The sequence below is a fragment of the Salvelinus alpinus genome, chromosome 8 (assembly GCF_045679555.1).
Source record: "Salvelinus alpinus chromosome 8, SLU_Salpinus.1, whole genome shotgun sequence".
Lineage (NCBI taxonomy): Eukaryota > Metazoa > Chordata > Actinopteri > Salmoniformes > Salmonidae > Salvelinus > Salvelinus alpinus.
In genome coordinates this window covers 7,902,057-7,915,684 of record NC_092093.1, presented here as the reverse complement: position 1 = coordinate 7,915,684, position 13,628 = coordinate 7,902,057, and the positions used below count along the sequence as shown (strand labels likewise).

General features: G+C 50.7%; 1 protein-coding gene across 1 annotated transcript in view; it reads right to left on the bottom strand.

Moving 5' to 3' along the window:
- The window catches only part of LOC139582495 (elongator complex protein 3), a 32,402-nt gene that overhangs the window by 5,184 nt on the left and 13,590 nt on the right, over window positions 1-13,628 (bottom strand). The window contains exons 10-11 of the mRNA XM_071412556.1: window positions 7,502-7,695; window positions 5,164-5,254 (exon numbers count right to left, since the gene is read on the bottom strand). Of these exons, the coding sequence (XP_071268657.1) occupies window positions 5,164-5,254; window positions 7,502-7,695 (285 nt within the window). The remainder of the gene's footprint in view (window positions 1-5,163; window positions 5,255-7,501; window positions 7,696-13,628) is intronic.

Here is a 13,628-nt window from a genome sequence, read left to right as displayed (position 1 = left end):
TCAATATACTACCACGCCCCCTGGGGCCCTACCGCTTCAATATACTACCACGCCCCCTGGGGCCCTACCGCTTCCATATACTACCACGCCCCCTGGGGCCCTACCGCTTCAATATACTACCACGCCCCCTGGGGCCCTACCGCTTCCATATACTACTACGCCCCCTGGGGCCCTACCGCTTCCATATACTACTACGCCCCCTGGGGCCCTACCGCTTCCATATACTACTACGCCCCCTGGGGCCCTACCGCTTCCATATACTACTACGCCCCCTGGGGCCCTACCGCTTCAATATACTACTACGCCCCCTGGGGCCCTACCGCTTCGATATACTACGCCCCCTGGGGCCCTAACGCTTCAATATACTACTACGCCCCCTGGGGCCCTAACGCTTCAATATACCACTACACCCCCTGGGGCCCTAACGCTTCAATATACTACACCCCCTGGGACCCTACCGCTTCAATATACTACTACGCCCCCTGGGGCCCTACCGCTTCAATATACTACTACGCCCCCTGGGGGCCTACCGCTTCAATATACTACTACGCCCCCTGGGGGCCTACCGCTTCAATATACTACTACGCCCCCTGGGGCCCTACCGCTTCAATATACTACTACGCCCCCTGGGGCCCTACCGCTTCAATATACTACACCCCCTGGGGCCCTACCGCTTCAATATACTACTACGCCCCCTGGGGCCCTACCGCTTCAATATACTACACCCCCTGGGGCCCTACCGCTTCAATATACTACACCCCCTGGGGCCCTACCGCTTCAATATACTACTACGCCCCCTGGGGCCCTACCGCTTCAATATACTACTACGCCCCCTGGGGCCCTACCGCTTCAATATACTACTACGCCCCCTGGGGCCCTACCGCTTCAATATACTACTACGCCCCCTGGGGCCCTACCGCTTCAATATACTACTACGCCCCCTGGGGCCCTATTGCTTCAATATACTACTACGCCCCCTGGGGCCCTATTGCTTCAATATACTACAACCCCTGGGGCCCTACCGCTTCAATATACTACAACCCCTGGGGCCCTACCGCTTCAATATACTACACCCCCTGGGGCCCTACCGCTTCAATATACTAAACCCCCTGGGGCCCTACCGCTTCAATATACTACTACGCCCCCTGGGGGCCTACCGCTTCAATATACTACTACGCCCCCTGGGGCCCTACCGCTTCAATATACTACTACGCCCCCTGGGGCCCTACCGCTTCAATATACTACTACGCCCCCTGGGGCCCTACCGCTTCAATATACTACTACGCCCCCTGGGGCCCTACCGCTTCAATATACTACTACGCCCCCTGGGGGCCTACCGCTTCAATATACTACTACGCCCCCTGGGGCCCTACCGCTTCAATATACTACTACGCCCCCTGGGGCCCTACCGCTTCAATATACTACTACGCCCCCTGGGGCCCTACCGCTTCAATATACTACTACGCCCCCTGGGGCCCTACCGCTTCAATATACTACTACGCCCCCTGGGGCCCTACCGCTTCAATATACTACTACGCCCCCTGGGGGCCTATTGCTTCAATATACTACTACGCCCCCTGGGGGCATATTGCTTCAATATACTACTACGCCCCCTGGGGCCCTACCGCTTCAATATACTACTACGCCCCCTGGGGGCTTACTGCTTCAATATACTCCTACGCCCCCTGGGGGCCTATTGCTTCAAAATACTACTACGCCCCCTGGGGGCATATTGCTTCAATATACTATGCCCCCTGGGGCCCTACCGCTTCAATACACTACGCCCCCTGGGGCCCTACCGCTTCAATATACTACTACGCCCCCTGGGGCCCTACTGCTTCAATATACTACGCCCCCTGGGGCCCTAATGCTTCAAAATACTACACCCCCTGGGGCCCTACCGCTTCAATATACTACTACGCCCCCTGGGGGCCTACCGCTTCAATATACTACTACGCCCCCTGGGGCCCTACCGCTTCAATATACTACTACGCCCCCTGGGGCCCTACCGCTTCAATATACTACTACGCCCCCTGGGGCCCTACCGCTTCAATATACTACTACGCCCCCTGGGGCCCTACCGCTTCAATATACTACTACACCCCCTGGGGCCCTACCGCTTCAATATACTACTACGCCCCCTGGGGCCCTACCGCTTCAATATACTACTACGCCCCCTGGGGGCCTATTGCTTCAATATACTACTACGCCCCCTGGGGGCATATTGCTTCAATATACTACTACGCCCCCTGGGGCCCTACCGCTTCAATATACTACTACGCCCCCTGGGGGCTTACTGCTTCAATATACTCCTACGCCCCCTGGGGGCCTATTGCTTCAAAATACTACTACGCCCCCTGGGGGCATATTGCTTCAATATACTATGCCCCCTGGGGCCCTACCGCTTCAATACACTACGCCCCCTGGGGCCCTACCGCTTCAATATACTACTACGCCCCCTGGGGCCCTACTGCTTCAATATACTACGCCCCCTGGGGCCCTAATGCTTCAAAATACTACACCGCCTGGGGCCCTTTTGCTTCAATATACTACACCCCCTGGGGCCCTACCGCTTCAATATACTACTACGCCCCCTGGGGCCCTACCGCTTCAATATACTACACCCCCTTGGGGCCCTACCGCTTCAATATACTACTACGCCCCCTGGGGCCCTACCGCTTCGATATACTACTACGCCCCCTGGGGCCCTACCGCTTCAATATACTACTACGCCCCCTGGGGCCCTACCGCTTCGATATACTACTACGCCCCCTGGGGGCCTATTGCTTCAATATACTACTACGCCCCCTGGGGGCATATTGCTTCAATATACTACTACGCCCCCTGGGGCCCTACCGCTTCAATATACTACTACGCCCCCTGGGGCCCTACCGCTTCAATATACTACTACGCCCCCTGGGGCCCTACCGCTTCAATATACTACACCCCCTGGGGCCCTACCGCTTCAATATACTACTACGCCCCCTGGGGCCCTACCGCTTCAATATACTACACCCCCTGGGGCCCTACCGCTTCAATATACTACACCCCCTGGGGCCCTACCGCTTCAATATACTACTACGCCCCCTGGGGCCCTACCGCTTCAATATACTACTACGCCCCCTGGGGCCCTACCGCTTCAATATACTACTACGCCCCCTGGGGCCCTACCGCTTCAATATACTACTACGCCCCCTGGGGCCCTATTGCTTCAATATACTACTACGCCCCCTGGGGCCCTATTGCTTCAATATACTACAACCCCTGGGGCCCTACCGCTTCAATATACTACAACCCCTGGGGCCCTACCGCTTCAATATACTACACCCCCTGGGGCCCTACCGCTTCAATATACTACTACGCCCCCTGGGGGCCTACCGCTTCAATATACTACTACGCCCCCTGGGGCCCTACCGCTTCAATATACTACTACGCCCCCTGGGGCCCTACCGCTTCAATATACTACTACGCCCCCTGGGGCCCTACCGCTTCAATATACTACTACGCCCCCTGGGGCCCTACCGCTTCAATATACTACTACGCCCCCTGGGGGCCTACCGCTTCAATATACTACTACGCCCCCTGGGGGCCTACCGCTTCAATATACTACTACGCCCCCTGGGGCCCTACCGCTTCAATATACTACTACGCCCCCTGGGGCCCTACCGCTTCAATATACTACTACGCCCCCTGGGGCCCTACCGCTTCAATATACTACTACGCCCCCTGGGGCCCTACCGCTTCAATATACTACTACGCCCCCTGGGGCCCTACCGCTTCAATATACTACTACGCCCCCTGGGGGCCTATTGCTTCAATATACTACTACGCCCCCTGGGGGCATATTGCTTGAATATACTACTACGCCCCCTGGGGCCCTACCGCTTCAATATACTACTACGCCCCCTGGGGGCCTACTGCTTCAATATACTCCTACGCCCCCTGGGGGCCTATTGCTTCAAAATACTACTACGCCCCCTGGGGGCATATTGCTTCAATATACTATGCCCCCTGGGGCCCTACCGCTTCAATACACTACGCCCCCTGGGGCCCTACCGCTTCAAATACTCCCACTCTATCTACGCCCCCTGGGGCCCTACTGCTTCAATATACTACGCCCCCTGGGGCCCTAATGCTTCAAAATACTACGCCCCCTGGGGCCCTAATGCTTCAAAATACTACACCGCCTGGGGCCCTATTGCTTCAATATACTACACCCCCTGGGGCCCTACCGCTTCAATATACTACTACGCCCCCTGGGGCCCTACCGCTTCAATATACTACACCCCCTTGGGGCCCTACCGCTTCAATATACTACTACGCCCCCTGGGGCCCTACCGCTTCGATATACTACTACGCCCCCTGGGGCCCTACCGCTTCAATATACTACTACGCCCCCTGGGGCCCTACCGCTTCGATATACTACTACGCCCCCTGGGGGCCTATTGCTTCAATATACTACTACGCCCCCTGGGGGCATATTGCTTCAATATACTACTACGCCCCCTGGGGCCCTACCGCTTCAATATACTACTACGCCCCCTGGGGGCCTACTGCTTCAATATACTCCTACGCCCCCTGGGGGCCTATTGCTTCAATATACTACTACGCCCCCTGGGGGCATATTGCTTCAATATACTACGCCCCCTGGGGCCCTACCGCTTCAATATACTACGCCCCCTGGGGCCCTACCGCTTCAATATACTACGCCCCCTGGGGCCCTACTGCTTCAATATACTACGCCCCCTGGGGCCCTAATGCTTCAATATACTACGCCCCCTGGGGCCCTAATGCTTCAATATACTACGCCCCCTGGGGCCCTACCGCTTCAATATACTACGCCCCCTGGGGCCCTACTGCTTCAATATACTACGCCCCCTGGGGCCCTAATGCTTCAAAATACTACACCGCCTGGGGCCCTATTGCTTCAATATACTACACCTCCTAGGGGCCTATTGCTTCAATATATACTTGGTATATATACACTTGGTAGTTTGGATCCTGGATGCTGATTGGCTAAAACAGCACTCCAGTCATGTGCAAATGAGACGGCATACCATGAGTATGACGCAAAAATAAAACAAAAAGTGTTCTATTTGAGAGTGAACGCCACACCCCCTCTGGCCTTATTTTATACATGTTATTTGCAGTGTATTTCCTCACCTCCGTCCCCATGTCTTTCATCCTGGCCAGAGCCAGCTCTCTGAGGTTACCATGCTCCACTCCAGAGCTCACCAGAGGCATGGGGATATCCCTGAGACAGAGAGACCGATACATCAGTATACTGTAATACTTTACATAAAGGGGTTTAGGATACATCAGTATACTGTAATACTTTATATAAAAAGGGGTTTAGGATACATCAGTATACTGTAAAATCAGTGGTCACCAACTGGTCGATCACGATTGACAGGTCGATCTCCAAGTCATTCCTAGTCGATCAACAAACATTTTTGTAAAAAACCCAACGATAAAGCTTTGCCTTCCTATTTTTTTTTTTTTTTTTTTAAATGTGTTTTCGCGCAGTAGGTGCACTTGATCACAGACAGTGTCACCAGCAAAGCACCGCCACACCTCCTCCTCCATGCTTCACGGTGGGAACCACACATCCGTTCACACATCCGTTCACCTACTCTGCGTCTCACAAAGACATGGCGTTTGGAACCAAAAATCTCAAATTTGCATTCATCATACCAAATGACAGATTTCCACCGGTTAAATGTCCATTGCTCATGTTTCTTGGTCCAACCAAGTCTCTTCTTCTTATTGGTGTCTTTTTAGTGGTTTATTTGCAGCAATTCGAACAGCAATTCTGAACAGTTGATGTTGAGATGTGTCTGTTACTTGAACTCTGTGAAGCATTTATTTGGGCTGCAATCTGTGGTGCAGTTAACTCTAATGAATTTATAATCTGCAGCAGAGGTAACTCTGGGTCTTCCTTTCCTGTGGCGGTCCTCATGAGAGCCAGTTTCATCATAGCGCTTGATGGTTTTTTCAACTGCACTTGAAATACTCCAGCATTGACTGACCTTCATGTCTTAAAGTTATGATGGACTGTCGTTTCTCTTTGCTTATTTGAGCTGTTCTTACCATAATATGGACTTGGTCTTATACCTTTTACAACAGATTGGCTCAAACACATTAAGGGAAGAAATCCCACAAATTAACTTCTAACAAGGCACACCTGTTAATTGAAATGCATTCCAGGTGACTACCTCATTAAGCTGGTTGAGAGAATGCCAAGACTGTGCAAAGCCGTCATCAAGGCAATGGGTGGCTACTTTGAACAGTCTCAAATATAAAATATATTTTGTTTAACACTTTTTTACTACATGATTCCATGTGTTATTTCATAGTTTTGATGTCTTCACTATTATTGGAAACTATTAGTGGAAACGCGTTCTCTGGAGTGATGAATCACGTTTCACCATCTGGCAGTCCGACGGACGAATCTGGGTTTGGCGGATGCCAGAAGAACGCTACCTGATCGAATGCATAGTGCCAACTGTAAAGTTTGGTGGAGGAGGCCCCTTAGTTCCAGTGAAGGGAAATCTTAACGCTACAGCATACAATGACATTCTAGAGGATTCTGTGCTTCCAACAGCCTTTCCTGGTTCAACATGACAATGCCCCCTTGTACAAATCAAGGTCCATACAGAAATGGTTTGTCGAGATCGGTGTGAAAGAACTTGACTGGCCTGCACAGAGCCCTGACCTCAACCCCATCTAACACCTTTGGGATGAATTGGAACGCCGACTGCGAACCAGGCCTAATCGGCCAACATCAGACCTCACTAATGCTCGTGGCTGAATGGAAGCAAGTCTCCGCAGCAATGGAAAGTGGAAAGCCTTCCCTGGAGAGTGGAGGCTGTTATAGCAGCAAAGGGGAGGACCAACTCCATATTAATGGAAAAATTAATGCAAAATCCAATGATTTTGGAATGAGATGTTCCACAAGCGGGTGTCCACATACTTTGTCAGGTAGTTTCACATTTCACAGTCTCTGGTCATAAGATTAACAGGAATTGGTGCATGCGGCGGCTGGATGACTGTGTCCCCTTTTCTCAGAGGAGGGAGGGAGCTGAAGGACGGTGAGTCAGGTGAGAGGCAGCCTCACTGCTGCTCCCTTCCTCCCTCCCTCCCTCTCCTCATACGCAGGCCATCAAGTAAAATATAATTTCAAAAATTGGTCTGAGAAGAAGAACATTGGCAGGGCAATTCAAGCATAACCAATATGTAGTGATATTGTAATGTATTGGGCCTTTTGCCTACTGCACAAGCCTTATTGCTACAGAACTATTTTTAATTCATTAATGTTGCATAGGCTTATGTTTATTAAATTCAGTTTTTTTTTTTTAAGTATATGAGCGGTAGATCTGTTTGCATTTTGAAGGCTTTTCTGTTTTTACATCCTCTCTCAATTCAATTCAAAAAGGGGCTTTATTGGAAACGTGTTTACATTGCCAAAGCAACTCTCTCTAACACAGACACACACACAGACCTCTGGACGCGGTAGACTCTAGTCCAGGGTGGCACCAGTGCCAGGATGCGAGCCACCAGATCTACCAGGGCAGAGGGGGAGTAGCTCTTATAACGACCGGTCTTCCACAGCTCATACAGACCTGTACCCCTGATCACCAGAGTGGGGTACAGCTTCAACCCATCTGGCCTGAACGCTGGGTTCTCAAAGAACTCCTGGAGGGCAGAGAAAGAGGAGGAAGTGGAGGGAAGAGGTGAAGGATGAAGAGGGGGTAGTTGGTGGAAGGAGGAGGACGGAAGGGGAAGAGGAGGATGGAGGGGGAAGAGGAAGACAGAAGGGGAGGAGGGAGGACAGAGAGGAGAAAGAGGATGAAGACAGAGGACAGAGAGGAGGAAGACAGAGAGAAGGAAGGAGGGCGAAGAGGAAGACAGAGAGTGCTGTTAAAGAACAAGAGGTCCCAGTGATGCAGGTGTATGCATCAGTATGACAGGGGAGCAGGACTGTGACCATTGGCCAAATACACCATTTATCTCCTGCTCTCACACACCGACACGCTCCGATTACTATCACTAGGATTACACACACAGGGTGTGAGAGCTATTCTCAAAGGGATACTTCGGGATGTTGGTAATGAAGCCCTTTGTTTACTTCCCCAGAGAGTCAGATGAACCCGTGGATACCATTTTAAGGCTAGTTAGCATTGGCTCGCTAAACTACCTCTAACTTCCTTCATACTGGATGCAGAAACATAAAATAGGTATCCATGAGTTAATCTGACTCCACATGGAACCCCGACTCTGAATACACGTTCTATTATAGCAACTATAGTGGAAGAGTAACCAGGCTAGTTCAACAAAATGTGTGGCTGGCTGGCTGGCTGGCCACACACAAGGTAGTATATTGCATCCGATGTGGACTTCCACTACTGATTGTGGGTTCACTGATGACTGTAAAATCCAATGTAGGGATGCACACTGTCTGCCACAGACAGAGCACACAAAGGCCTGTCCCGTTGAGGCCGGTGCAGGCATGGTCACATTTCTTCTCTGTCGCTTTCACCAGACTACTTTCAGTCCTTTCCCCCCCACCTCGGCCAGGTGGAAGGGTCCGCAGCAACAGTCTCGAGGGAGACAGGGTCCTGTCTTCAGTTGGTCCTTTAGCCGCTTTTTTTCTGCCCACCTGCAGAGCGACGGCACCGTTGTAGCTGTCCATACAGCAGCTTCCGCGGCAGGGGATCCTCTACTATCTGGATGGCATTGGCCGAGCCATCTAAGCTGCTGGTGTGTGACGAACGCCTCAATGCTCCTGCAGTTGGATCTCTGTAGGATCTCCGAGTGGGGAACACGATCCTTCCAGGTCACTTTCAAAATGCGTCGAAAGGCATTTTATATGAAAAAGGACTCCAGTTGTTTTAAAAAGTGTCGGTTGTAGACTGTCCATGTTAAACATCCATAAAGGAGTGTAGACACACTGCAACTTTGGTGTGGAGGTGCAGGTTCCTGTTGTTTAAAAACCCCTCTTCCTTAGCCATCCAAAAGGAGGACGAGGCCTCTTTGACCCGGTTCTGGATATCTTGTTCGATGTTAGTCTTCCGAGAGGCCAGGGAAGAGCGAGATGAAGAATGTGTTGTTTCAGGTGGAGGATCAGATGACCTCTGACCTCTGGGAGGTTAACAGACAGCCGTTCTGCTGTAATGCTCTTACAGCTCCTGTGAGGGTGGCCTGTACAGCTCCTAGGGTATGTTTCATATGAGCTCAGTCATCCGCATACTGGAGATCAAGTACGCGATCAGATTTGAGTTGTGTGGCAGCTTGGAGCCATCTAATGTTGTCTCGATGTTCTCTAGTTTTTCTGCCTAGAGACAGAGAGAGACGTAGGTTGTTACGTGACTCTGTTTCCTGACGTCGAGCACCAGATAAGAACAAGAGATAAAAGTAACAAGTAATTCAAGAGCAGCAGTGAAATAACAATAGAGAGACTATATACAGGGGGGTACCGATACAGAGTCAATGTGCAGGGGCACCGGTTAGTTGAGGTAGTATGTACATATAGGTAGAGTTATTAAAGTGACTATGCATAGATGACAACAGAGAGCGGCAGTGGTGTGGGGGGCAATGTGAATAGTCTGGGTAGCCATGTGACTCGATGTTCAGGAGTCCTATGGCTCGGGGGTAGAAGATGTTTAGAAGCCTCTTGGACATACCCTTTGGCGCTCCGGTACCGCTTGCCGTGTGGTAGCAGGCAGAACAGTTTATGACTAGGGTAGCTGGAGCCTTTTTAAGTGGACTTCTTGAGGTGGACGGCTGGGTGAACCTTCCTTCTGAGCTTGGTTAAGGATGGCCGGGTGAACCATCATTCTGAGCTTGGTTAAGGATGGCCGGGTGAACCTTCATTCTGAGCTTGGTTAAGGATGGCCGGGTGAACCTTCATTCTGAGCTTGGTTAAGGATGGCCGGGTGAACCATCATTCTGAGCTTGGTTAAGGATGGCCGGGTGAACCTTCATTCTGAGCTTGGTTAAGGATGGCCGGGTGAACCTTCATTCTGAGCTTGGTTAAGGATGGCCGGGTGAACCTTCATTCTGAGCTTGGTTAAGGATGGCCGGGTGAACCTTCATTCTGAGCTTGGTTAAGGATGGCCGGGTGAACCTTCATTCTGAGCTTGGTTAAGGATGGCTGGGTGAACCATCATTCTGAGCTTGGTTAAGGATGGCTGGGTGACCCTTCATTCTGAGCTTGGTTAAGGATGGCCGGGTGAACCTTCATTCTGAGCTTGGTTAAGGATGGCTGGGTGAACCATCATTCTGAGCTTGGTTAAGGATGGCTGGGTGACCCTTCATTCTGAGCTTGGTTAAGGATGGCCGGGTGAACCTTCATTCTGAGCTTGGTTAAGGATGGCTGGGTGAACCATCATTCTGAGCTTGGTTAAGGATGGCTGGGTGAACCTTCATTCTGAGCTTGGTTAAGGATGGCTGGGTGACCCTTCATTCTGAGCTTGGTTAAGGATGGCTGGGCGACCCTTCACCTAGGAGTCTGGTCTCACACGATTTGCAGCGATGTCATTGTTATAAATCGCTTCAGCTCTGCTGCGATGAGTGCCGTCTTTCCTTCAGGGCCCGTCGGCGCCGTGGCTCGAGTCCAAGAGACGTTCCATGTTACAAGTCGTAAAGGGACATTCATTTGTATCTAGTTCGCGACCGCTGAAGCGGAATGTCCTGAAAGGCTATTGCACCCATCTAAGAGAGTTAGAGTGGGCAATGTTTCAGACACCTTTTCTAGGCCTTTTCCCAGCTGGGGTGAACAGTGTGGTTCCTAAAACAGGACTGCTCAGACGTACAGGGGTCTGCAAGGTGTAGCTGCCACTCAAATCCCAGCTGCTGACGACCAAAAGCCCCGTGCTGTTACCGTGCAGGGGCCCGGCTAGGAGATACCAGATCATTCCGTCCTGCCTGTTACCAAGCACTCCATTGCCTGTCGACTTTAATGGTTTCAGGAATTCTAGGTGGAAGTCGCTGCAGAGCAGTAGTGGATACCTGCGTGATGAAACTATTTAGAGTCGGGGGGGGGGGGTGATTGTCCGAACATCACTTCTTCGCTGTTGGAAAATGGGCTACTCCAGTGGCAAAGAAAGAAGAAAATATCAAAGATGACCAGTACGTCCACACAGATGCAGGAGGCTTTTGCCCTGCCGAGTTAGCATGAGGCCATCCAGTTACCGTGTCACGAGGAGGCCCGGCAAGAGTCTTGATGAAGGAGAGGCTGTTTACTGTCAAGGTAAGACTTACGCAGAGCTGCTTCCCAGTTTATCACATGGGCAAGCCAGTGGCAGCGAGCTGTAAGCGAGACGGTTGCAAGCAGGTGGGAAGTAGACATACACCTTCCCTCTAACCACTGCATCACACACACCTTCCCTCTAACCACTGCATCACACACACGCAGGTAGTAATGAAGCCAGAGCAGATTGTCTGGCCTGCTAAAGTATCACACCAGGCAGTAATGAACTACCCATAATCCCCTCTACGCTCTTCACCACTTCTTCTCTGTAATGTGAAGCAATGAGTCACCACACCCTGACTGGCTGACAGGATGACTACCCGGTCATAAAATAACCCAGGCATATTGTTCATCCTAAATGGCACCCTATTCCTATGTAGGGCCCATAGGGGTCTGGTTAAAGTAGTGCCCTAAATAGAGAATAGGGGCCCATTTGGGATACAGCACAAGAGAGAGAGCGACACGGCAGTGGGTTGGGTCGAGTCATGACGCGGTGTAACCTAGCTACCACACATTAAACAGTGGGTTGGTCCAGTCATCACGCGGTGTAACCTAGCTACCACACATTAAACAGCGGGTTGGTCCAGTCATCACGCGGTGTAACCTAGCTACCACACATTAAACAGTGGGTTGGGTCCAGTCATCACGCGGTGTAACCTAGCTACCACACATTAAACAGTGGGTTGGGTCCAGTCATCACGCGGTGTAACCTAGCTACCACACATTAAACAGTGGGTTGGGTCCAGTCATCACGCGGTGTAACCTAGCTACCACACATTAAACAGTGGGTTGGGTCCAGTCATCACGCGGTGTAACCTAGCTACCACACATTAAACAGTAGGTTGGGTCCAGTCATGACGCGGTGTAACCTAGCTACCACACATTAAACAGTGGGTTAGGTCCAGTCATCACGCGGTGTAGCCTAGCTACCACACATTAAACAGTGGGTTGGGTCCAGTCATCACGCGGTGTAACCTAGCTACCACACATTAAACAGCGGGTTGGGTCCAGTCATCACGCGGTGTAACCTAGCTACCACACATTAAACAGTGTGTTGGGTCCAGTCATCACACGGTGTAGCCTAGCTACCACACATTAAACAGTGGGTTGGGTCCAGTCATCACGCGGTGTAACCTAGCTACCACACATTAAACAGTGGGTTGGGTCCAGTCATCACGCGGTGTAACCTAGCTACCACACATTAAACAGTGGGTTGGGTCCAGTCATCACACGGTGTAGCCTAGCTACCACACATTAAACAGTGGGTTGGGTCCAGTCATCACGCGGTGTAGCCTAGCTACCACACATTAAACAGTGGGTTGGGTCCAGTCATCACACGGTGTAGCCTAGCTACCACACATTAAAAAGTGGGTTGGGTCCAGTCATCACGCGGTGTAGCCTAGCTACCACACATTAAACAGTGGGTTGGGTCCAGTCATCACGAGGTGTAACCTAGCTACCACACATTAAACAGTGGGTTGGGTCCAGTCATGACGCAGTGTTTTTTTTATTTTATTTATTTAACCTTTATTTAACCAGGTAGGCAAATTGAGAACACGTTCTCATTTACAATTGCGACCTGGCCAAGATAAAGCAAAGCAGTTCGACACATACAACAACACATAGTTACACATGGAGTAAAACAAACATATAGTCAATGATACAGTGAAAAAAAACAAGTCTATATACAATGTGAGCAAGTGAGGTGAGATAAGGGAGGTGAAGGCAAACAAATATATGTATAAATAAATAAAAATATAAAAAGGCCATGGTGGCGAAGTAAATACAACACAGCAAGTAAAATAAAAACTAAAAACGCTGGAATGGTTGGTTTGCAGTGGAAGAAAGCGCAAAGTAGAGACAGAAATAATGGGGTGCAAAGGAGCAAAATAAATAAATAAATACAGTAGGTAAAGAGGTAGTTGTTTGGGCTAAATTATAGATGGGCTATGTACAGGTGCAGTAATCTATGAGCTGCTCTGACAGCTGGTGCTTAAAGCTAGTGAGGGAGATAAGTGTAACCTAGCTACCACACATTAAACAGTGGGTTGGGTCCAGTCATCACGCGGTGTAACCTAGCTACCACACATTAAACAGTGGGTTGGGTCCAGTCATGACGCGGTGTAACCTAGCTACCACACATTAAACAGTGGGTTGGTCCAGTCATGACGCGGTGTAACCTAGCTACCACACATTAAACAGTGGGTTGGTCCAGTCATGACGCGGTGTAACCTAGCTACCACACATTAAACAGTGGGTTGGTCCAGTCATGACGCGGTGTAACCTAGCTACCACACATTAAACAGTGGGTTGGGTCCAGTCATCACGCTGTGTAACCTAGCTACCACACATTAAACAGTGGGTTGGGTCCAGTCAT